At 39.7% G+C, this 26,417-nt stretch overlaps 2 protein-coding genes across 4 annotated transcripts in view; one reads left to right on the top strand and one right to left on the bottom strand.

Annotated features, from left to right (window-relative positions):
* RSPRY1 (ring finger and SPRY domain containing 1) overlaps nucleotides 1–7,018 on the bottom strand; it is a 132,211-nt gene extending 125,193 nt beyond the window's left edge. The window contains exon 1 of the mRNA XM_053700252.1: nucleotides 6,889–7,018. The gene's annotated coding sequence lies outside the window, so the exon portion shown is untranslated. The remainder of the gene's footprint in view (nucleotides 1–6,888) is intronic.
* A 55-nt stretch (nucleotides 7,019–7,073) lies between these two features.
* The window catches only part of PSME3IP1 (proteasome activator subunit 3 interacting protein 1), a 38,564-nt gene continuing 19,220 nt past the window's right edge, over nucleotides 7,074–26,417 (top strand). The window contains exons 1-2 of one of the 3 annotated variants that reach the window (XM_053700246.1): nucleotides 7,074–7,259; nucleotides 9,182–9,315. In XM_053700246.1, the coding sequence (XP_053556221.1) occupies nucleotides 9,192–9,315 (124 nt within the window). In that variant the 5' untranslated portion in view covers nucleotides 7,074–7,259; nucleotides 9,182–9,191. Of the gene's footprint in view, nucleotides 7,327–9,181; nucleotides 9,316–26,417 lie in introns of all 3 variants that reach the window. The other 2 variants (XM_053700245.1, XM_053700243.1) reach the window with 2 other exon arrangements.

The raw sequence follows: 26,417 nt of genomic DNA, 5'->3' as shown, positions 1-26,417 counted from the left end.
ACAGTTATATGAAAATTGGTGTATACTGTCCCTTTAAGTCATGTTAGTTGTGGAAGAGCGCTGGGAGTCACCATGAGGTCCAAGACTCAAATGATGCTTGCCTCCGAATAGGAGGAAAGAACAGACTCAGCTGCTTATCATTTCCACCTAGCTGCTTTAAGAGTACTGCGCCCCTCATTTAAATTACCTAGCTGAGGTGCAACAACAGGCAGGGGAAGCGGTGTGCCAGTGGCAAGACAATGTTAATGCTTATCTTGAAAAATGCACACCTGCTGAAACGCGTTGATAAAGAGTGTCCTGTGTAGGCTATACTGTTTGTTTTAAAGCCCTTCGAGTGTGTGGAACTATTTTTACTTTTGTATCGCCATTATATCTCACGAGGGAATCTGCTATTCTCATTGGACACAGTCACATGACGGCAAGCTAAAGTTAGTGGTATCCATACTTGGCTAAGAAAATGCTGAGCCGCTCCGAACATAACACTGTGGTTAACAAAAAATGAGAAATAGCAGAGAAACCCAGGATGGATTTCGTATTCTGGTGAGTATGCTAGGCATCTGCCAGTATACTAATAGTGACTTTGGATATTACTACATTCCACAGACCAAAGCTATTATTACAAGACTATTTGCACACATACAGTAGTATCTCACAAAAGTAAAAATTTTTGTAAATATTTTATTATATCTAGATTGTAAGTTCCCACAGGAATAGGGCCCTCAACCCCCCCCCCTGTATTTGTCTGTAAAATGTTGTCTTTTATCGTAAATAATAATAATAATCTTTTCATGTGACAACACTGAAGAAATGACACTTTGCTACAATGTTAAGTAGTGAGTGTACAGCCTGTATAACGGTGTAAATTTGCTATCCCCTTAAAATAACTCAACACACAGCCATTAATGTCTAAACCGTTGGCAACAAAAGTGAGTACACCCCTAAGTGGAAATGTCCAAACTGAGGCATTTTCCCTCCCCAGTGTCATGTGACTCGTCAGTGTTACAGGGTCTCAGGTGTGAATGGGGAGCAGGTGTGTTAAATTTGGTGTTATCGCTCTCACACTCATTTACTGGTCACTGGAAGTTCAACATGGCACCTCATGGCAAAGAACTCTCTGAGGATCTGAAAAAAAGAACTGTTGCTCTACATAAAGTTCGCTTAGGCTATAAGAAGATTGCCAAGACCCTGAAACTGAGCTGTAGCACGGTGGGCAAAACCATACAGCAGTTTCACAGGACAGGTTCCACTCAGAACAGGCCTTGCGCCATGGTCGACCAAAGAAGTTGAGTGCACGTGCTCAGCGTCATATCCAGAGGTTATCTTTGGGAAATAGATGTATGAGTGCTGCCAGCATTGCTGCAGAGGTTGAAGGGGTGGGGGGTTAGCCTGTCAGTGCTCAGACCATACGCTGCACACTGCATCAAATTGGTCTGTATGGCTGTCGTCCCAGAAGGAAGCCTCTTCGAAAGACAATGCACAAGAAAGCCTGCAAACAGCTTTGTTTTTTATGCTCATTTAAAAGGAATAATTTATGAACATTTTAACTTATCCACTGATGGATATTTATCTTTGTATCTATTATAAATATAAGATGTTTTTAGAATACAATTTTGTGGAATAAAAATAACATTTTCTGTCATTTTCAGAATGTGTATTTATTGTAAGAAAGCTTTTTAGCTTTTTGTTTGTTGCAAATATATTATCAAGAGATAAAGGGATACATTTCTTAACCCCTTAGTGACCGGACGATATTTCAGTTTTCTTACCGTTTGGGACCAGGGCTATTTTTACATTTCTGCTGTGTTTAGCTGTAATTTTCCTCTTACTCATTTACTATACCCACACATATTATATACCGTTTTTCTCGCAATTAAATGGACTTTCTAAAGATACCATTATTTTGATCATATATTATAAATTTATTATAAAAAGATATATATATATATATATATAGAGATATATATATATATATATATATATGAAAAAAAAAAACACACTTTCTAAATTTGACCCCCAAAATCTGTTACACATCTACAACCACCAAAAACACCCATGCTAAATAGTTTCTAAATGTTGTCCTGAGTTTAGAAATATCCAACATGTACATGTTCTTTGCCTTTTTGCAAGTTATAGGGCAATAAGTACAAGTAGCACTTTGCTATTTCCAAACCATTTCCCCCCCAAAATTAGCGATAGTTACATTGTAACACTTATATCTGTCAGAAATCCCTGAATAACCCTTCACATGTATATTTTTTTTAGTAGATAACCCAAAGTATTGATCTAGGCCCATTTTGGTATATTTCATGCCACCATTTCACCGCAAAATGCTCGAATAAAAATAATCGTTAATTTTGACACAGACTTTAGGTTTCTCACTGAAACTATTTACAAACAGCTTGTGCAGTTATGGCACAAATGGTTGCAAATGTTCTCTGGGGTACCCTTTATTCAAAAATAGACATCAAGATCGCTTCCAGCGCTTGAAACCCCTGAGGACGTGCAGGGTACTTCCGCGGTCATTAACTACCAGTTTTTGTAGGACGTACCCTGCACGTCATTGGTCGTTAAGGGGTTAAGAGTGGCTTCTCTAAAAGGTAATTTTGTGTTGTTTAATGTTAATGGGGAAACCAAGCTATTAACTGCCAAGTGTTATAGACAAAGGGCTAAATAACTACTGTATGAGTATTGCAAATGAGTTAAATAGTACTGTGTGTTTTATAGGCAATAATTGTAACTGATATCATTTTTAATAATTCTGTATACATAGTACAATCAGAAAGATAGTACAGTACTGTAATCAGAAAGGTAACCTTTGTTGTTTTAAATAAATATAGACTACTATTTGCATTTTAGAACACAAAATTGTGACTTACTGGCAGAGGAAAAGATATTTTGGATCCTTTTATTTTTAAAAAAATATTAATTAAAAAGTTGATTTCAGAATGAGTTTGGATTTTTGAATTTCTGGATTTGGGGATTTCTACCTGTACTTCTTAAATTTATGGTTTTAAATCCTGCAAGTGTCTATTGCTATGATGTTGTATAATCAACTTCCACAAGGTAACAGTGTCAACTAACTTGGAACATTTATGACATATGCAAACTCACATCCTCATTTATATACCCCAGGCATGCCCTCCCCCCTACATGCATTGCCTATAATGGGCAAAGTGCTCACTTCATCCTCCTAAAATGATGCTGCCTCACAATAAACCATCCATGAAATCTACAATTACCTGATGATGGACGCTGCATTGTTCTTAAAAGGAGACTATGGCATGCTACCAGGGTGCTGCAGTGACCTCCTCTATTGATCTTTCAACTGTGTGTGGTATATACATAGGTTACTAGTTCACTTTAATTTAAATAGGAGAAAAATAAAGATTGCTGTAACTTCTCATTAGTCCAGGACTAGCGGAAATTACCCAAAAAATGTTCTCCCCTTTAATTTGTTCCAAATGTTCCATTTTACCTGCTGGAGTGTATTCAATTGTTTACAAATAGCTCATTTAGCCTTATTTTGGCATTTGAAATAGCTCATTTAGCCTGTGTTATCCCCACCTATACTGAAAGTTTCTATACTTTCAGGCAGGGGTCGACAAATCTGTGTAAAATTTAGGAGCCAGTAAGAATATTTAGGAGCCATATATATGTTTAGGAGAGACACAGTGGTTTTTGTATATAGATCTATGGAGAATAGACCCAAAATTAAGAAGCCAGGGGTAAAATTCTAGGGGCCAGTGGACCCCTGGCTCCTGGGTTTGTCAAGCCCTGCTTTAAAGGGATATGAAACCCAAATTTTTTATTTCATGATTCAGATAATTTTACAGTATGAAGTTGTCAATTTTTTCCCTTTTAAAGCAGTGCTTGACGATGACGAATATGTTAAAAAATGAAGAGCCAGTAAGAATATTTAGGAGCCAGGCATTTTTTTAGGAGCCAGACAGTTGCATTTGTATATAGATATATGGAGAATAACCCAAAAAGTTAGGAGCCAGGGGTAAAATTCTAGGAGCCAGTGGCTCCCAGGCTCCTGGGTTTGTCGAGCCCTGTTTTAAAGCATACCATGTATGTGCCTTGACAGGTACTCAGCCTGTCTGGTTATCTTGTTTATCAAGAAATACATCAAAATAACATTGAGCGGATGTATATATTTTTTTCAATAAACAGGGTGTTTCATAACAAATGTGCTAGCTGGAGGCGCTGGTTCAGCTTGTATCAGTCGTTGGTATCTTCCTTTCCTTTCCTTCCTCGGTTGTATAACTCTAGGTGCAAAATAGTGGTGATGAAATATCAGACAATACACCATACAAAGGTGAATATCTACTCACAGTGTATATTGAGCCAATTAGCCAATTAGAGCCAAATAAAGACAAACTTTTTTACTGAATCTGTGATATTGTCTTTTCATAGAGCCAAATAAAGACACAATTTTTTACTGAATCTGTGATATTGTCTTTTCATAGAGCCAAATAAAGACAAACTTTTTTACTGAATCTGTGATATTGTCTTTTCATAGAGCCAAATAAAGACAAACTTTTTTACTGAATCTGTGATATTGTCTTTTCATAGAGCCAAATAAAGACAAACTTTTTTACTGAATCTGTGATATTGTCTTTTCATAGAGCCAAATAAAGACAAACTTTTTTACTGAATCTGTGATATTGTCTTTTCATAGAGCCAAATAAAGACAAACTTTTTTACTGAATCTGTGATATTGTCTTTTCATAGAGCCAAATAAAGACAAACTTTTTTACTGTATCTGTGATATTGTCTTTTCATAGAGCTAAATAAAGACAAACTTTTTTACTGAATCTGTGATATTGTCTTTTCATAGAGCTAAATAAAGACAAACTTTTTTACTGAATCTGTGATATTGTCTTTTTCATATGAGCCAAATAAAGACAAACTTTTTTACTGAATCTGTGATATTGTCTTTTCATATGAGCCAAATAAAGACAAACTTTTTTACTGAATCTGTGATATTGTCTTTTCATAGAGCCAAATAAAGACAAACCTTTTTACCGAATCTGTGATATTGTCTTTTCATAGAGCCAAATAAAGACAAACTTTTTTTACTGAATCTGTGATATTGTCTTTTCATAGAGCCAAATAAAGACAAACCTTTTTACTGAATCTGTGATATTGTCTTTTCATAGAGCCAAATAAAGACAAACTTTTTTACTGAATCTGTGATATTGTCTTTTCATATTGGGAAGCAGCCAGTAACCTGCAATATACACTGTGAGTAGATATTCACCTTTGTATGGTGTATTGTCTGATATTTCAGCACCACTATTTTGCACCTAGAGTTATACAACCGAGGAAGGAAAGGAAGATACCAACGACTGATACAAGCTGAACCAGCGCCTCCAGCTAGCACACCTGATATATTCACACAGACCTTGGGAGAGACTGTGGGACGGCTGCGGTTCACCAGAAGGGGAAAGTATTAATACATATTATACACCTGTTTGCATGTATATCTGTTTCATAACAAAACAAAGTTCAATCTAGCAGACATTTTTGTTCCGACGTTTTATGCAAAAGCTCAAATTTAAACGGTAATCAAGAAAGAAAAAATGTTTAAATGTCATAATTAAAGGAACCGTAAACAAATATTACAATATTTTTCACAGTCTTCCAAAATATTAATATATCAGCAGAATTTTAATGATGATAGAAGTACACCTTGTTTTCTGCAATTGTTTTTAAGTTGTGAAACAACGCACTACTATCCTTGTTTGGAGAAGTCAATCCAGCCAAACGATTACAGCACCTGCCACTGGCATTGAGTTAAACTCTTCATTGTTTGGCTTTGCCAGAAAATATATGATACATTGCAAACTAGGGAAAGACTGGCCTACTGGGACACCAAGAGTTTTCCTGGTGGGCCACAGCAGCTGGGGTAGGACAACAAAAATTCAAGTAGGTGGTGCAACAGCTGCTTGCAGCCACTACATACACATGCCAGTCTGTACTCAGGGATTTGTATTGTAGACAGAGGATGTGGAATTTTGAGACTTGGAGCTATGTACACAAAACATATGTGCTTGTGCTGGAACAGCCCCTACCAGGCTGTGAGTCCAGACACACAGTGTCTCAGACTGGGTGAATTCACAGTACTGTTGTAAATAAGGGTTTTATGTCTTTATTGGTTTACATCGGTGGATTAAAGCAGGCAAATCTGAATAAGTTTCAGGGCTGATCCGTCACATGTTGCTCTTCTAAATTATAGGTCTCCCTTATGTTAAATAATAGTGAATGGATGATTGGTCACGTAAAAACCAAATGTAGTAAGACTAGACAGTGCTAAATGGTGTAAGAATGTCATTGCAGTAAATGAGCAAAGAAATGTATAGTAAGTGACAAAGGCAATTTGTAAAAACTCACACTTTATTTCTATAGGATATTTGTGCAAAGCTTTACACTCTGATTATTTCTACAGCCAAATTGGGACAAACGCTGTACTTTTGCCCAAACATGCAAAGCATAAGCAGGTTTATGCATCTTTTGAACAGCATAAGTGCAAATGTTAAAGGGATATAAGTTTTACTACGCATTATACTTTTGATTGACTATACATGTGTGTAAAAAAGACCAAAAACATAAAGTCATGTCCAGATTTCCAATGCAATGCATACGTTAAACTGAACGCAGCTATGCAAATATTCTGCCCGTGACTGACTCAATGGCTATGTTCAGCTCGGGACCAAGCAATATGTATTGCTGAACCACAGATCACTTTATATATGTATTTTTACAGACAAACACGTAAATATGAGTACTGATTAGCATATGTTATGTTGTGCGAACGTGTTTATGTGTATATATTCTCTAGCACATATGTCTACATTACAAAATCCAATTTAAGGGCAGCCTTACCGACTTGGACTTGCTCGGTATAACGCGCACTTCCTGTTTCCTTCTCCTCGCCCAGTTACCCAAGCTGTAAACTACAACCAATCGATTACAAAATTCACGGAAATGGTTTTCCTCACGGTTGAGTTTTGCGCATGCGCCAAACACTATTTCCTTATCCTGTTTCACTCGTACCCGAAAGGAAGTTTTGGCGGCCATCTTTCTATGTGGCAAAAGAACAGTTTGCCGATTGGCTACAAAGGAATAGCAAACTGTCTGTTAATTGGTTGGTGGCGTTTTGGTCGGCCAGCATCTGTGTTGGATATTGAGCTTTAACAAGAAGAGTGGGGAGCAAACAGTGAAAGTGAGGGCATCTCCGTGAAATTAAGCAGAGGGTATAAATGTTGGGATAATATGGTGGAACGGTATTCCATATAATTGTAGCTCCTAAAGGCTTTTATGGTGGGTTCCTGATATTGTTTTGGGGACTGGCACTGGGGTTTGCCTGATATTATTGCTGTCATGAACCCCTCAATCGGAATTATTGTGTCTCAGTTAAACTTATCTGGGATCTACTCTGGTGCTGTAAGGGTGCTTTGGTCTTGCAATTTCGGGAATAATATCCCTGAAGTTGCCTGTAGCTCTAGCTATTAGAGCTGTCACAATTAAAACCATGCAGATTTATTATTGGGTATCTCTATTAGTAACGAGGACAGTCTGTAACTAACTGGGGAACCTTTGGGGAGTGGGGTATTGTCATCTTGGAGTTATTGTAGGAGTAAATGGTGGAACTGTTCTTCCATCGGTTGTTTATTGGGTACTAACCCAAAAAGTATTTCAACCCTGGTATTCTAGTTATTGTGGTTACCTTTAAGATTGATACTGGTACTTTCTGGAATCACCATTGCAGGGTACCGAAGGGAGCTGGGTCTTAATGTAATTAACATTGTTGTGGATCCCTCTTCTTGGTGATCCCTTGGACTAGGAATTTTGTGGCTGGGTCTCCCTCTGAGCAAGGAGCCTTGTTGAATTTTTAGACCACTCTGGAGGAGGGATAATGCTGCCTGAGATTGGTGGTTTTGAGTACCCCCCTTTAAGCCCACTTAAATTGTTGGTTAATAAAAAATAAATAAATATGAATACAAAGAGAGAAGCGCTCTACCAGGAACGAACAGCAGCTCATTAGCTAGTTCTATGGCAATTTACCACCTGGAAGCAGCCTCTTTTTGACCAGTGTGCTTTTCACAAAGGAAAACTATCCTGAAGTATATCAGTCTGATCCCGCCTATTAAGATCAGTCCAGCCCCGAAATACCAGGCAATTCTCCTCTGAACAAGGAACATGACAACCCCAGATGATCGTTTCGGCCTCCTATGGGCCTCGTTAGTGAGGTGCAGCCACATTCCTCTAAGCACACTGGGCAAGGAGTCCACGTCTGGTTTCCCCCATCACCTATAGGGAGACTTCCCCAGGGTCATATTAACTTGCATACAAAGAGAGAAACGCTCTACCAGGAACGAGCAACAGCTCATTAGCTAGTTCTATGGTGATTTACCAGCCTCTTTGAGACCAGTGTGCTTTTCAAAAATGAAAACTATCCTGAAGTATATCAGTCTGATCCCGCCAATTAAGGTCAGTCCAGCCCCGAAATACCAGGCAATTCTCCTCTGAACAAGGAACATGACAACCCGGGTGGTAAATCGCCATAGAACTAGCTGATGAGCTGTTGTTCGTTCCTGGTAGATCGCTTCTCTCTTTGTATGCATATTAATATCACCCTGGGGAAGTCTCTCTATGGGTGATGGGGGAAACCAGACGTGGACTCCTTGCCCAGTGTGCTTAGAGGAATGTGAATGCACCTCACTGATGAGGCCCATAGGAGGCCGGAACGATCGTCTGGGGTTGTCATGTTCCTTGTTCAGAGGAGAATTGCCTGGTATTACGGGGCTGGACTGACCTTACTTGGTGGGATCAGACTGATATACTTAAGGAAAGTTTTCCTTTGTGAAAAGCACACTGGTCTAAAAGAGGCTGCTTCCGGGTGGTAAATCGCCATAGAACTAGCTAATGAGCTGTTGTTTGTTCCTGGTAGAGCGCTTCTCTCTTTGTATGCAAAAAAAATATATATATCCTATAACTCCCATCACCATGGCTTCTAAAACCTGTAGTATATTCATATGAATATATTACCTTATGTACCTAGTTCTCTTTATACTTACTAAAAAGTCTATGGTGTAAGATGTTAGATAGTTTAGTATTAAAGGAAGAGCATTTTGGTAATTTCTTTGCACGTTTTTCTATACCTTTCTTATTTTAGGTGCTTAGCCATGGAAGGACATGAAGGGGATCTTATGATAAACAAAAAATTTGTGACAGAATCAGAAATAGAAGAAATACGAAAGAAAAGGCAAGAGGAATGGGAGAAAGTGAGAAAACCAGAAGACCCAGAAGGTACGTGGTAGTTGCACGACCCAGCTGTATGATTACTGCTGCTAATTGGCTCACTGGCAGTTTGTGCTCAGGACCAGCCATACTCTGCGTGACCTTAACTATTTGTTTAGCCCCTTTGTGTAGGTTAAAATACATAGGATTGCAGAGTCAATAGTTATACAATTATATAACTATTTTTACTTTAATTATATTTACTATTTTTACTTTAATTTACTGTTTACATAGTTAAAGTGACAGTAAAGTCAAAATTAAACGTTCCTGATTCAGTTAGAGTATGCAATTTTAAACAACTTTGTTATCTTGGTATCCTTTGTTGAAGAGTAAAGCTACGTCGACTGATAGGAATGTAGGAGTGTGCACTTCTCTTTTTAGCTTTCTATGGCAGAATTGTTTGCTACTATGTATAACTGCTGTAAACATTGTTGCAAACACTGCTGCCAGATGGCTGAAGACACGTGCATGCTCCCAAGCTCACCTAGGGTTACTCTTTAACAAAGAATACCAACAGAACTAGGCACAATTCATCATAGAAATTAATCTGAAAGATGCTTTTTTAAAATGTCATGCACTATCAAATCCAATTAAGTTTAATTTTGACTTTATTGTCCCTTTAACATCGACTTGTGTAAAAATGCTAAAACTTGACTTGAGAATGTCAGGGCTGCTGAAAGATTCGTTCTACCAAATAAAACTTCAAAGGACACTTAATTTTTAATTGAAAGCATATAAACAGTGTGTAAGGGTAATTACTGCAAAATGTTCCATTTATTTTAAATCATTTCAATTAACTCTGTTTAAAAGTGCCTTTACATAGCTCTCTATGGAACTGTGTGTTCCTGTAAATATATATGTTTATGCTTATATACATATATATTTATGTGTTAATATGTATATATAAATAAAAAGAGAGAAGCGCTCAACCTGGGAACGAACAATAGCATAATAGCTTGTTCTATGGCTAGTTAATAACCCAAGAAGCAGCCTCTTTTTGCTTAACATGTGCCTTTCACAGAGAAGAACTTTCCTGAAGCATATCAGTCTGATCCTGACTTCACAGTACAGTCCAGCCCCGAAATACCAGGCAATCCCTCTCTTAACGAGAGAAACGGTAAAACCCCAGACGTACGTTTCGGCCAAGTGTGGGCCTCGTCAGTGAGGTGTAGCCATATCCCTCTAGGCACGCTGAGCTATACTTCAAATAAAGTCTGTTTGTTTTTACTAGACTTTTGCCACGAACCATCATCTTTTTCTAATCATACTATCTACAATTTTATTCAACATTTGGATTCATTTTGATACATTGTATCCAAGAGTGTATCTACTTTTACTGGTGCATCCATTAACACCAGTGAACGATCCGGCTTGGCGCTGAGCTTGTGGCTAGTCACTGCATGCTGTTAGCCTGTCGCCGCTCCCACGCTTCAGAGCTGCTCTGACATCCATCAGTGTGAGTTAGCTGGACGACTCCCAACAGTTCAGAAGGCATTTGTGACACTTCTCAAGTGTCATACAGCTTGTAAGTACGGTCTTACTTGTACATTTGGCGTGTTTGAATCATCTGATTGTGCACCATGGTGGCGCCTTCTTTTTTTATCTTTCACACGCTGAGCAACGGGTCCACGTCTGGATTCCCGCATCACACTTAGAGGCTACTTCTTGGGTGGTAACTAGCCATAGAACAAGCTATTGTTCGTTCGTTCCCAGGTTGAGCGCTTCTCTCTTTTTATTTATGCAAAATATGAATATATATGTATAGGGCTGGGCGAATCGCAATTTTGGACCCAAAAGAAACGCGATTGCAAATTTTAATCGATTTTCTTAAAAATGACTAAAACACCTTAATTTTTCAATTAAAATTTTATTTAACACTACAGAATCTTAATGTACATGTTTCTCAATGGCCAATACACTCTGGGAGCATAACAATACAAACCACAAAATAGTTAAAATAAAATTAGCTGCTTGTGCTGTGGTTACAACTAGCCACTAGCCAGTTCTTAGGTCTTCTGACACACCACATTGTCATGTTTTCTTGGGCAGTCAGTTTAGCTGTGGTATGATTAACCTATGAAGCAGTGTAAGCATGGAGAAACCTGAAAAGTGCTTACTTTACAGCAGTATGATTTGTGTATAAGTGCAGTAAAGGTAGTACAATGCACACACTGCTGCATGTGTTATTTATTTAGATGAGTGACTGTCTAGGCAAACATGGGGATGTAGCATTGACAAGGTCATTTCTGATATCCTGCAGCCTGTCATATTACATTAATTTACAGCTGTAGTACCACATTGTCCATGTTTTCTTGAGCAGTCAGTCTAGCTGTGGTATGAGGAACATATGAAGCAGTGTATGCATGGAGAAACCTGAAAACTGCTGACTGTCTAGCAGCATGATTTGTGTTTCTAAGTGCAGTTAGTCATTTAGCTGATTGACCGTCCATGAAAACATGAGGGATGTGGCATTGCCCAGGTCAATCCTGCAACCTGTTTTTAACATCCATGCATATTACAGTAAGAGTACATTTTTCAAAAATAAAACAGAGAATACAATACTAAACATTGAAGTGGAACCCGACCAGGCATTGGCCATCCCTACAGCCAGATTGCAGTCAGTGCACAAAGTGCATGTATAGTTTCACACAGGAGGGAAATGTGAATCAATAAGTAATTTGACCTGACAATATCACAATGGGTTAGTTAGTCATAGTGAGTGACACATTAAAGGGACACTGAACCCAATTTTTTTTCTTTCTTAATTTAGATAGAGCATGCAATTTTAAGCAACTTTCTAATTTACTGCTATTATCAATTTTTCTTTGTTCTCTTGCTATATTTATTTGAAAAAGAAGGCATCTAAGCTTTTTTTTTTTTTTTTTTTTTTTTTTTTTTGTTCAAACTCTGTACAGCACTTTTTTATTGGTGGATAAATTTATCCACCAGTCAGAAAGAACAACCCAGTTTGTTCACCAAAAATAGGCCTGCATCTAAAGTTACATTCTTGTATTTCAAGTAAAGATACCAAGAGAGTGAAGAAAATTTGATAATCGGAGTAAATTAGAAAGTTGCTTAAAATTTCATGCTCTATCTGAATCGCAGAAGAAAAAATTGGGGTTCAGTGTCCCTTTAAGTACTGCTAAAAACTTTAAGATGCAGAGTTTGTAACAGGAGGGCCCAGGAAGAAATTCTGATGATTTGTTATTTGTAGTACTAGTAAATAATTTAGTAATATGTAATAATAACATAATATATACATCGGTGTGTGTACACACACACACACACACACACACATATATATATATATATATATATATATATATATATATATATATATATATATATATATATATATATATACATATACACCCCTTACATTTTTGTAAATATTTTATTATATCTTTTCATGTGACAACACTGAAGAAATGACACTTTGCTACAATGTAAAGTAGTGAGTGTACAGTCTGTATAACAGTGTAAATTTGCTGTCCCCTCAAAATAACTCCACACACAGCCATTAATGTCTAAACCGTTGGCAACAAAAGTGAATATACCCCTAAGTGGAAATGTCCAAATTGGGCTCAAAGTGTCAATATTTTGTGTGGCCACCATTATTTTCCAACACTGCCTTAACCCTCTTGGGCATGGAGTTCACTAGAGCTTCACAGGTTGCCATTGGAGTCCTCTTCCACTCCTCCATGACAATATCACGTAGCTGATGGATGTTAGAAACCTTGCGCTCCCCCACCTTCCGTTTGAGGATGCCCCACAGATGCTCAATTAGGTTTAGGTCTGGAGACATGCTTGGCCAGTCCATCACCTTTACCCTCAGCTTCTTTAGCAAGGCTGTGGTTGTCTTCGTTCTTTGTGGTTCCCTCAATGAACTGTAGCTCCCCAGTGCCGACGGCACTCATGCAGGCCCAGACCATGACACTCCCACCACCATACTTGACTGTAGGCAAGACACACTTGTCTTTGTACTCCTCACCTGGTTGCTGCCACACACGCTAGACACCATCTGAACCAAATAACTTTATTTTGGTCTCATCGAACCACAGAACATGGTTCCAGTAACCTATGTCCTTAGTCTGCTTGTCTTCAGCAAACTGTTTGCGGGCTTTCTTGTGCATCATCTTTAGAAGAGGCTTCCTTCTGGGATGACAGCCATGCAGACCAATTTGATACTGTGTGCAGCATTTGGTCTGAGCACTGATAGGATGACCCCCCACCCATTCAACCTCTGCAGCAATGCTGGCAGCAATCATACATCTATTTCCCAAAGACAACCTCTGGATATGACACTGAGCACGTGCACTTAACTTCTTTGGTCAACCATGGCAAGGCCTGTTCTGAGTGGAACCTGTCCTGTGAAACCGCTGTATGATCTTGCCCCCTGTGCTGCAGCTCAGTTTCAGGGTCTTGGCAAGCTTCTTATAGTCTAGGCCATCTTTATGTAGAGCAGCAATTCTTTTCTTTTTTTTTCAGATCCTCAGAGAGTTCTTTGCCATGAGGTGCCATGTTGAGCTTCCAGTGACCAGTATGAGAGAGTGTGAGAGCGATAACACCAAATTTAACACACCTGCTCCCCATTCACACCTGAGACCTTGTAACACTAACTGGTCACATGACACCAGGGAGGAAAAATGGCTAATTGGGCCCAATTTGGACATTTCCACTTAGGGGTGTAGTCACTTTTGTTGCCAACGGTTTAGACATTAATGGCTGTGTGTGGAGTTATTTTGAGGGGACAGCAAATTTACACTGTTATACAGGCTGTACACTCACTACTTTACATTGTAGCAAAGTGTCATTTCTTCAGTGTTGTCACATGAAAAGATATAATAAAATATTTACAAAAATGTGAGGGGTGTACTCACTTTTGTGGGATACTGTGGGTGTATATATATATATATATATATATATATATATATATATATATATATATATATATATACATACATATATACATACACATACACACACAGAGGGGCAAAAAAGTATTTAGTCAGCCACAAATTGTGCAAGTTCTCCCATTTAAGAAGATGAGAGAAGCCTGTAATTTTCATCATAGGTATACCTCAACTATGAGAGACAAAATGTGGAAACAAATCCAGACAATCACATTGTCTGATTTGGAATTAATTTATTTGCAAATTATGGTGGAAAATAAGTATTTGGTCAATATCAAAAGTTCATCTCAATACTTTGTTATATATCCTTTGTTGGCAATGACAGAGGTCAAACGTTTTCTGTAAGTCTTCACAAGGTTGTCACAAACTGTTGCTGGTATGTTGGCCCATTCCTGCATGCAGATCTCCTCTAGAGCAGTGATGTTTTGGGGCTGTCACTGGGCAACACAGACTTTCAACTCCCTCCAAAGGTTTTCTATGGGGTTGAGATCTGGAGACTGGCTAGGCCACTCCAGGACCTTGAAATGCTTCTTACAAAGCCACTCCTTCATTGTCCGGGTGGTGTGTTTGGGATCATTGTAATGCTGAAAGACCCAGCCACGTTTCATCTTCAATGCCCTTGCTGATGGAAGGAGGTTTGCACTCAAAATCTCATGATACATGGCCCTATTCATTCTTTCATGTACACGGATCTGTCGTCCTGTTCCCTTTGCAGAGAAACAGCCCCAAAACATGATGTTGCCACCCCATGCTTCACAGAAGGTATGGTATTCTTTGGTTGCAACTCAGCATTCTCTCTCCTCCAAACACGACGAGTTGTGTTTCTACCAAACAGTTCTACTTTGGTTTCATCTGACCATATGACATTCTCCCAGTCCGCTTCTGGATCATCCAAATGCTCTCTAGCATACTTCAGACGGGCCCGGACATGTACTGGCTTAAGCAGGGGGACACGTCTGGCCCTGCAGGATCTGAGTCCCTGGCGGCATAGTGTGTTACTGATTGTAGCCTTTGTTACGTTGGTCCCAGCTCTCTGCAGGTCATTCACTCGGTCCCCCCGTGTGGTTCTGGGATGTTTGCTCACTGATGAAAATTACAGGCCTCTCTCATCTTCTTAAGTGGGAGAACTTGCACAATTGGTGGCTGACTAAATACTTTTTTGCCCTACTGTGTGTGTGTGTGTGTCAGACTAACATAAATATATAACTTAAAACATTTTGGATTTCAAGCATTACTGCTGGTGGGGGACTGGTTAAGGTTAATGTGTGAAATCCAAAATGGTAATCGTAACATTGACAGGTCACCACATTTCCCCCTGTGCTAAACACCCTCTCTGATGGTGGACTAGTTGCAGGAACACAAAGATATTTTTGTGCAAGCTTGCTCAATTTGGGAAAGTTATTCTGATTTAGTTTTTCCACCATTGCATATCATTTTTCTCACTATCAATGGAGGGAGAAAGCAGGTAGCTGTTCAGCTCTGATGCTATGGCTTCTTCAAGTTGCAGAGATGGCACAGCGGACGCAGTCTTGAAAAAGCTTCCTAAGTCTTTCTTGATTTCTTTGTGGGAGGAGGACCATCTGCTGCAGTTGCTGGCACTGTGTCTTCTACATCAATTACTTTGCATGGGGGACTACCGATTGCTTCATTTGGCTCCTGCACGACTTGCTGCTCAGACACAATGGCCATATCAGGCATCACCCTGGCCTTGATGCTTGGAATTTTATCCACATTTATGTAGCTTGGCTGGAATTGTGGATTAAGGAATGATGCCATATCTAGCAGATCTTGAGTATCTTCATAATTTCTATTCATATATTCAAGAATTTTGGATTTCAGTGACTTGGTCAGGTCAGAATCATCTTCCTCCAGAGCCAGTTTCTTTGTAGTTCTCTCCATAAAGGGCATCAATAAAATCTTGAACTTGACCCAGTGCCTTACTTACAGATTCAAGAACATCAGTGTCCTGCCATTGTGGAACCAGTTATCTGTTTTTTCTGTCTGTAGAGAGAACCTGAGTCAATGCACCCTGTTGCTCTAAAACTCTCTCTATCATCTGTTGTCTTGAGCTCCACCTTGTTGGGCACTTTTTGTTATAAGTGAATGACGGCAGTTGAAGTTCTTCCTGGGCTTGAGTTAATGCCATCTTCTTTTTGATGAAGTGCACGGTTAAACTCATATATGACTCCATTGTTTGGCTTGACCACATATCTGTTGTTGTTGCATATAGTATTCCAATTGTTTTATCTCAGATTCAACTACAGTTTTGCATACATTTCTGGGATTGCAACTACTAAGAAGTATTTGCGAGATGGCAGTTGGTATCTCTTGTCGAGTGTGTGTGTGTATCATTTTTTTTAAGCCTTCGTTACTAACCGTGTATGCAGGCCCCATGTCTTTAAATATATAATATGCAATAGCGTTGTTTATTTCTCTATGCCTTTTCTCCAACATTGGTGTGTCCGGTCCACGGCGTCATCCTTACTTGTGGGATATCTCTTCCCCAACAGGAAATGGCAAAGAGTCCCAGCAAAGCTGGCCATATAGTCCCTCCTAGGCTCCGCCCACCCCAGTCATTCTCTTTGCCGTTGCACAGGCAACATCTCCACGGAGATGGTTAAGAGTATGTGGTGTTTAAATGTAGTTTTTTTTATTCTACTATCAAGAGTTTGTTATTTTAAAATAGTGCTGGTATGTACTATTTACTCTGAAACAGAAAAGGATGAAGATTTCTGTTTGTGAGAGGAAGATGATTTTAGCAGACAGTAACTAAAATCGATTGCTGTTTCCACATAGGACTGTTGAGAGAAGTAACTTCAGTTGGGGGAAACAGTTAGCAGACTTTTCTGCTTAAGGTATGACTAGCCATATTTCTAACAAGACTGTGTAATGCTGGAAGGCTGTCATTTCCCCTCATGGGGACCGGTAAGCCATTTTCTTAGTTTCAAACAGAATAAAGGGCTTAATATGGGCTATAAAACTGGTAGACACTTTTATGGGCTAAATCGATTGCTTTATTTGGACATTTTATACATGTTTATGCTGAATAATTCACACTTATAAACTTGAGGAACGTTTTTTAACGTCAGGCACTATGTTAGACACCTTTTCCAGTCAGGGAGGGCCTTCCCAGTTGTAGGCTGAGCCTCATTTTCGCGCCATTACTGCGCAGTTGTTTTTGAGAGCAAGACATGCAGATGCATGTGTGAGGACCTGAAAGTAGTTGGAAAAGTTTCTAGAAGGCGTCATTTGGTATCGTATTCCCCTCTGGGCTTGGTTAGGTCACAGCAAAGGCTGTTGCTGGGACTGTATAGGGGTTAAATTTGTAAACGGCTCCGGTTCCGTTATTTTAAGGGTTAAAGCTCTGAAAATTGGTATGCAATACTTTTAATGCTTTAAGACACTGTGGTGAAATTTTGGTAAATTTTGAACAATTCCTTCATACTTTTTCACATATTCAGTAATAAAGTGTGCTCGATTTAAAATTTAAAGAGACAGTAACGGTTTTGTTTTAAAACGGTTTTTGTGCTTTATTGACAAGTTTAAGCCTGTTTAACATGTCTGTGCCTTCGGATAAGCTATGTTCTATATGTATGAAAGCCAATGTGTCTCCCCATTCAAAATTGTGTGATAATTGTGCCATAGCGTCCAAACAAAGTAAGGACAGTACTGCCACAGATAATGAAATTGCCCAAGATGATTCCTCAGATGAGGGGAGTAGACATGATACTACATCATCCCCTACTGAGTCTACACCAGTTTTGCCCACGCAGGAGGCCCCTAGTACATCTAGCGCGCCAATGCTTATTACCATGCAACAATTGACGGCTGTAATGGATAACTCCATAGCAAATATTTTATCCAAAATGCCTGCATATCAGAGAAAGCGCGATTGCTCTGTTTTAAACACTGAAGAGCAGGAGGGCGCTGATGATAATTGTTCTGTCATACCCTCACACCAATCTGAAGTGGCCATGAGGGAGGTTTTGTGAGATGGGGAAATTTCAGATTCCGGAAAAATTTCTCAACAAGCTGAACCTGATGTTGTGACATTTAAATTTAAATTAGAACATCTCCGCGCACTGCTTAAGGAGGTGTTATCTACTCTGGATGATTGTGACAACTTGGTCATTCCAGAGAAATTATGCAAGATGGACAAGTTCCTAGAGGTTCCGGTGCACCCCGACGCTTTTCCTATACCCGAGCGACATAGTGAATAAGGAGTGGGAGAAGCCCGGCATACCTTTTGTTCCCCCCCCTATATTTAAGAAATTATTTCCTATGGTCAAACCCAGAAAGGACTTATGGCAGACAGTCCCTAAGGTCGAGGGGGCAGTTTCTACTCTAAACAAGCGAACTACTATTCCTATCGAGGATAGTTGTGCTTTCAAAGATCCTATGGATAAAAAATTGGAAGGTTTGCTTAAAAAGATTTTTGTACAGCAAGGTTACCTTCTACAACCCATTTCGTGCATTGTTCCTGTCACTACAGCAGCGTGGTTCTGGTTCGAAGAACTAGAAAAGTCGCTCAGTAGAGAGACTCCATATGAGGAGGTTTTGGACAGAGTTCACGCACTTAAGTTGGCTAACTCTCTTTTATTTTAGATGCCGCTTTGCAATTAGCTAGATTAGCGGCGAAAAATTCAGGGTTTGCAATTGTGGCGCGCAGAGCGCTTTGGCTAAAGTCTTGGTCAGTGGATGTATCATCCAAGACAAAATTGCTCAACATCCCTTTGAAAGGTAAAACTCTCTTTGGGCCAGAATTGAAAGAGATTATCTCAGACATCACTGGGGGAAAGGGCCACGCCCTTCCACAAGATAGGCCTTTCAAGGCCAAGAATAAGTCTAATTTTCATTCCTTTCGCAATTTCAGGAACGGGCCGGCCTCTAATTCTGCATCCTCTAAGCAAGAGGGTAATGCCTCACAGCCCAAACCAGCCTGGAAACCTATGCAAGGCTGGAACAAGGGTAAGCAGGCCAAGAAGCCTGCTGCTGCTAACAAAACAGCATGAAGGAGTAGCCCCCGATCCGGGACCGGATCTAGTAGGGGGCAGACTCTCTCTCTTTGCTCAGGCTTGGGCAAGAGATGTTCAGGATCCCTGGGCACTAGAAGTAGTTTCTCAGGGTTATCTTCTGGAATTCAGGGAACTACCCCCAAGGGGAAGGTTCCACATGTCTCACTTATCCTTAAACCAAATAAAGAGACGGGCGTTCTTACATTGTGTAGAAGACCTGTTAAAGATGGGAGTGATACACCCTGTTCCAATGACGGAACAAGGAATGGGATTTTACTCAAATCTGTTCGTAGTTCCCAAAAAAGAGGGAACCTTCAGACCAATTCTGGATTTAAAGATCCTAAACAAATTTCTCAGGGTACCATCGTTCAAGATGGAAACCATTCGAACGATTCTACCCACTATCCAGGAAGGTCAATTTATGACTACCGTGGATCTAAAGGATGCGTACCTACATATTCCTATCCACAAAGAACATCATCAGTTCCTAAGGTTCGCCTTTCTGGACAAACATTACCAGTTTGTGGCCCTCCCATTCGGGTTAGCCACTGCTCCAAGGATTTTCACAAAGGTACTCGGGTCCCTTCTAGCGGTTCTAAGACCGAGGGGCATTGCAGTAGTACCGTACTTGGACGACATTCTAATACAAGCGTCGTCCCTTTCAAAACAAAGGCTCATACAGACATCGTTCTGGCCTTTCTCAGATCTCACGAATGGAAGGTGAACATAGAAAAAAGTTCTCTGTCTCCGTCAACAAGAGTTCCCTTCTTGGGAACAATAATAGATTCCTTAGAAATGAGGATTTTTCTGACAGATGTCAGAAAGTCAAAACTTCTAAGCACTTGTCAAGTTCTTCACTCTGTTCCTCGTCCTTCCATAGCTCAGTGCATGGAAGTAGTAGGGTTGATGGTTGCAACAATGGACATAGTTCCTTTTGCACGAATTCATCTAAGACCATTACAACTGTGCATGCTCAAACAGTGGAATGGGGACTATACAGACTTGTCTTCAGTGATTCAAGTAGATCAGAAGACCAGAGATTCACTCCGTTGGTGGCTGACCCTGGACCATCTATCCCAGGGAATGAGCTTCCGCAGACCAGAGTGGGTCATTGTCACGACCGACGCCAGTCTAGTGGGCTGGGGCGCGGTCTGGGAATCCCTGAAAGCTCAGGGACTATGGTCTCGGGAAGAGTCTCTTCTCCCGATAAACATTCTGGAACTAAGAGCGATATTCTATGCTCTCAGGGCTTGGCCTCAGCTTGCAAAGGCCAGATTCATAAGATTCCAATCAGACAACATGACGACCGTTGCGTATATCAATCATCAGGGGGGAACAAGGAGTTCCCTAGCGATGAAAGAAGTGACCAAAATAATACAATGGGCGGAGGATCACTCCTGCCATCTATCTGCGATCCACATCCCAGGTGTGGAAAACTGGGAAGCGGATTATCTGAGTCGTCAGACATTCCATCCGGGGGAGTGGGAACTCCACCCGGAGATCTTTGCCCAGTTGACTCAATTATGGGGCACTCCAGACATGGATCTGATGGCGTCTCGTCAGAACTTCAAGGTTCCTTGCTACGGGTCCAGATCCAGGGATCCCAAGGCAACTCTAGTGGATGCACTAGTAGCACCTTGGACCTTCAACCTAGCTTATGTGTTTCCACCGTTTCCTCTCATTCCCAGGCTGGTAGCCAGGATCAAACAGGAGAGGGCCTCGGTGATCTTGATAGCTCCTGCGTGGCCACGCAGGACTTGGTATGCAAAACTGGTGAATATGTCATCGGTTCCACCATGGAAGCTACCTTTGAGACAGGACCTTCTTGTTCAGGGTCCATTCGAACATCCAAATCTGGTCTCCCTCCAGCTGACGGCTTGGAGATTGAACGCTTGATTCTATCAAAGCGTGGGTTTTCAGATTCTGTGATAGATACTCTGGTTCAGGCCAGAAAACCGGTAACTAGAAAGATTTACCATAAAATATGGAAAAGATATATCTGTTGGTGTGAATCCAAGGGATCAAGCCTGTTTACAGACCTTTGACTCCTCCCTGGAGTCTAAATCTAGTTCTTTCAGTTCTTCAAGGGGTTCCGTTTGAACCTCTACATTCCATAGATATTAAGTTGTTATCTTGGAAAGTTTTGTTTTTGGTTGCTATTTCTTCTGCTAGAAGAGTTTGAGTTATCTGCTCTGCAGTGTACTCCGCCCTATCTGGTGTTCCATTCAGATAAGGTTGTTTTGCGTACTAAGCCTGGTTTTCTTCCAAAGGTTGTTTCCAACAAGAATATTAACCAGGAGATAGTTGTACCTTCTTTGTGTCCGAATCCAGTTTCAAAGAAGGAACGTTTGCTACACAATTTAGATGTAGTCCGTGCTCTAAAATTCTACTTAGAAGCTACAAAAGAGTTCAGACAAACATCTTCTCTGTTTGTCGTCTATTCTGGTAAAAGGAGAGGTCAAAAAGCAACTTCTACCTCTCTTTCCTTTTGGCTTAAAAGCATCATCCGATTGGCTTATGAGACTGCCGGACGGCAGCCTCCTGAAAGAATCACAGCTCACTCCACTAGGGCTGTGGCTTCCACATGGGCCTTCAAGAACGAGGCTTCTGTTGATCAGATATGTAAGGCAGCGACTTGGTCTTCACTGCACACTTTTGCCAAATTTTACAAATTTGATACTTTTGCTTCTTCGGAGGCTATTTTTGGGAGAAAGGTTTTGCAAGCCGTGGTGCCTTCCGTTTAGGTGACCTGATTTGCTCCCTCCCTTCATCCGTGTCCTAAAGCTTTGGTATTGGTTCCCACAAGTAAGGATGACTCCGTGGACCGGACACACCAATGTTGGAGAAAACAGAATTTATGCTTACCTGATAAATTACTTTCTCCAACGGTGTGTCCGGTCCACGGCCCGCCCTGGTTTTTTAATCAGGTCTGATGAATTATTTTCTCTAACTACAGTCACCACGGTACCATATGGTTTCTCCTATATTTTTCCTCCTGTCCGTCGGTCGAATGAGTGGGGTGGGCGGAGCCTAGGAGGGACTATATGGCCAGCTTTGCTGGGACTCTTTGCCATTTCCTGTTGGGGAAGAGATATTCCCACAAGTAAGGATGACGCCGTGGACCGGACACACCGTTGGAGAAAGTAATTTATCAGGTAAGCATAGATTCTGTTTTTGAGGTCTTCGCATATGGTGATGTGCTTGCAAATGCCTTTGATTGTTGCAGCTCAACTTTACCTTCACAGCTTTTTTGTGTTGTCTTTTCTCTGTATGTATTATTATTATTATTATTTTTTTTTTTTTTTTTTTTTGCCATACATTGTTCAAAGATTTCCTTATGCCGCTGTTTAAGGTGCTAGAATAGGTTTGTTGTGTTACTTTGTTTTGTTGCAACACTCATTCCGCAAATCTTGCAGATTACTTGGTTCTGTGTCGCATCATCTTTTTCTAAAAACCAAAATATTCCCAAACAACTGATGTTGAATTTTTCTTTGGCACCAACAAATCATCATTCATCATCATTCATCATCATTCATCATCATTCATCATCATTCATCATTCATTCATCATTCATCATCATATACAAACAGCTCTGAATCAGAACTCATCTTGAATTTTAGCTACCGCACACACTACCAGCTGGCACAAAAAATGAGATTTATACTACCGCACACAGGATCAGTAGGGTGGCACAGTGAGAGACAAGAGACCACATGCTTGCACTTGAATAGAAAGACAACAATTGAATGGGCTTGGTTATGCAGTTAGCTGTTAGCTTAGCTCTGATGATAAATAACAAATGGTAACAGCGCTAACAAATTGTGCTAAACAGCCTGGTGGTTTCAATACTAATGTTTATTTAAATATATAAAACACAATGTGCAAAAAATGCAAACATAGTTGCAACCTCTATACAGAGTGATGTGAGTATATCGTTTGAGTTGTCTGGCCAGACCAGTACTTTGTGACTTGCTGTTAATATTTGTTCATTTTTATTGACATATATTTTTTATTTTGTATGTATTTGTTTTTATTGTGATACATTATAACATCATGTCTAGTTCCTTTGCACTGTATTGATACATCATAAGTTTGCAATTAGGCATTGATGTATTAGGATACATTTCACTTGCAACACATTCTCAAGTGTTTGTAACACATTCTTAAGTGTTTGTACTGCTAATCAAGCTGTGATTAATCACTCTGTATAGAGGTTGCAACTATGTTTGCATTGTTTGCACATTGTGTTTTATATATTTAAATAAACATTAGTATTGAAATCACCAGGCTGTTTTGCACAATTATTTGTTAGCGCTGTTACCATTTGTTATTCATTTGTTTTTTATAACAGCTGCTTATACAATTTTATTCACACTAATTATACACATTCACACACAGTGTTCACATAGTATCAGTGGCGCTCTCCATTTTTTTCTTAGCTCTGATCATTCTAGTATAGCTTCTTCAAGTTGCAGAGATGACGCAGCAGAAGCAGTCTTGAAAAAGCTTCGTAAAGATTTTTGAATCTCAATTATTTTGGATCAAGAAGGAGGATTATCTGCTTCTGCTGCAATTAAGACAAGAGACCACAGGCTTGTACTTGAATATAAAGAAGACAACAATGGGCTTGATGATGCAGTCACCTTGATTGAAGAGACCACAGGCTTGCACTTGAATATAAAGAAGACAACAATGGGCTTGATGATGCAGTCACCTTGATTGAAGAGACCACAGGCTTGCTGCGCTTGAATATAAAGAAGACAACAATGGGTGTGATGATGCAGTCACCTGGATTGAAGAGACCACAGGCTTGCACTAGTTTAATATAAAAAATTCAACAATGGGCCTGATGATGCATTCACCTGGATTGAGAGCCAAGAGACCACAGGCTTGCACTTGAATATAAAGAAGACAACAATGGGCTTGATGATGCAGTCACCTTGATTGAGAGACAAGAAACCATAGGCTTACACTTGAAATGAATTGAATATAAAGAAGGCAACAATGGGCTTGCTCATTATCATGTTTATTTGAGACAGAGGCAACACTGGCTTTCGCTGGAGGAGACTGACCTTGCAGTTGTAGAATACACTGGCTTTGGATGACTGACCTTGCTGTTGTAGAAGACACTGGCTGAATGGCTGACCTTGCTGTTGTAGAAGACACTGGCTGAATGGCTGACCTTGCTGTTGTAGAAGACACAGGCTTGCAATGCACTTGCAGGATGACTTTGTTGTTGTAGAAGAAGAAACAGGCTTCAGGCTGTGGATGATCTTGCTGTTGTAAAAGAAGAAACAGGCTGCAATCTGGAACCACAGCTGTTGGCTGACTTTGTTGAACTTGATACTAGGAGATGACACACATGCAGTCTTTGCTGTTGGTTGAACATAAAAGAGTTATAAAATAAGGTGGTGGCACGGAGGAAAAAATAGACATAGAATGGTGGGGGGGGGGGGGCAGGGGAGACAAGTTCTACTTTTTGGAAAAACAACAAACACACACAGAAACGGTAAGGGACTGGGAGGAGGGACATCCTAAAAAGTAAAAAAAAAAACAACTTTTTTTTTCTTCATTAAATTATTTAATTTCTGTTCTGAATCAAGAGCAATAGAGCATGCACTTTTAAACAACATTCACAATTGAATTAACTTTTATTAGTTTAGCTATTTTATTATTTCTTAAACACAATTGGTTAGGCATTCTTAGTGCTGCTATTTTGTGGCTGCAATGCACATGCACAGGTTTATAGGACATTGCACACCTGACACAATGAATGCATTGCAGTGTTGCACGTTTAAGTCTCATGCTATTTTGGCTCACCAAAATGCATTAATGATTTTTTATTGTTGCAGCTTACAATAAAAAAATGATAAAACATTTATTTTATTGCAAAAAAATATTTTAAAAACTGACTTGCATTGCAGCAACATCCACCATAAAGAATGACAAAATTAAAAATGTTACTTAACCAAAATTACTTTTTTGGGAACAGATTAGAATAGATCATCTTTGATATTAATTAGAAAAAAATATTTGTGGTATGGTACACTACTGGACTACAAACTGGTATAATAAGGGTAATGGTAACGTGTGATTTAAAAATTAAGACTTAGAGTAAAAAATACCAAACTTAAAGGGACATCAAACCCAATTTTTTTCTTTTGTGATTTAGAAAGAGCATGTCATTTTAAACAACTTTCTAATTTACTTCTATTATTTAATTTGCTTCATTCTCTTGATATCACTTGCTGAAAAGCATATCTAGATATGCTCAGTAGCTGCTGATTGGTTGCTGCACATAAAGGCCTTGTGTGATTGGCTCACACATGTGCATTGTTATTTCTTCAACAAAGGATATCTAAAGAACTGAGAAAATTAGATAATAGAAGTAAATTGGAAAGTTGTTTAAAATTGCATGCCCTATCTGAATCATGAAAGTTTAATTTTGACTAGACTGTCCCTTTAAGAATATATATTGTTGTGCACTGCACCACTGTGTATGATGATTGATGATCTATCTACACTCAACTCAATTATATATTAACCCTTTTGAGTGCTAAGCACTTTCCCACCTTGGTGCTAAGGTGATTTAATTTTTTTTTTTTTTTTAACTTTTGAATTTTTTTTTCCAAAAAACTTACAAAGTTGGAAAGGTTAGGCAATTTCCTCCCCCCAAGACTTAAACAGTTGGAAAGGTTAGGCAATTACCTTTCCAACGGTGGGTCTTGGGGGTCTGTAGCTGCTTAGATGCCTGAGATACAGGCGTCAAAGCAGCATGCCCCCTTTCCCTATACTTTGTATTGTAAATTTGTAATAAAGTTGCGTGGTGACGTCATCACGTCATTGCATGTGACGTCACTACGCAAAACGTGAAGCGCCGACGATGTCTGTCACTATGCAGGCCGATCGCCGGGGTAGGAGCGGGTGGGAGAGTGCAAGCGACGGCTCTGAGCCGTCGTTAGTGCCAGAGTGGGAAACTCTGCGACGGCTCAGAGCCGTCGTTAGCACTCAAGGGGTTAAATCTATAATAATAATTATCATCTATCTCATATCATCATCTATCTAGTATTTATTTTTATTATATCAATAATTGAATACATTATTTAAGATTCGAACATCCTACAAGCAGCTGAACATATATAATTAAAATTGACCCAGACAGGGAATGGAATCAATGTTATGC

This window comes from Bombina bombina, chromosome 1 (genome assembly GCF_027579735.1).
Source record: "Bombina bombina isolate aBomBom1 chromosome 1, aBomBom1.pri, whole genome shotgun sequence".
Taxonomy (NCBI): Eukaryota; Metazoa; Chordata; class Amphibia; order Anura; family Bombinatoridae; genus Bombina; species Bombina bombina.
This window is presented reverse-complemented; position numbering and strand designations above follow the sequence as displayed.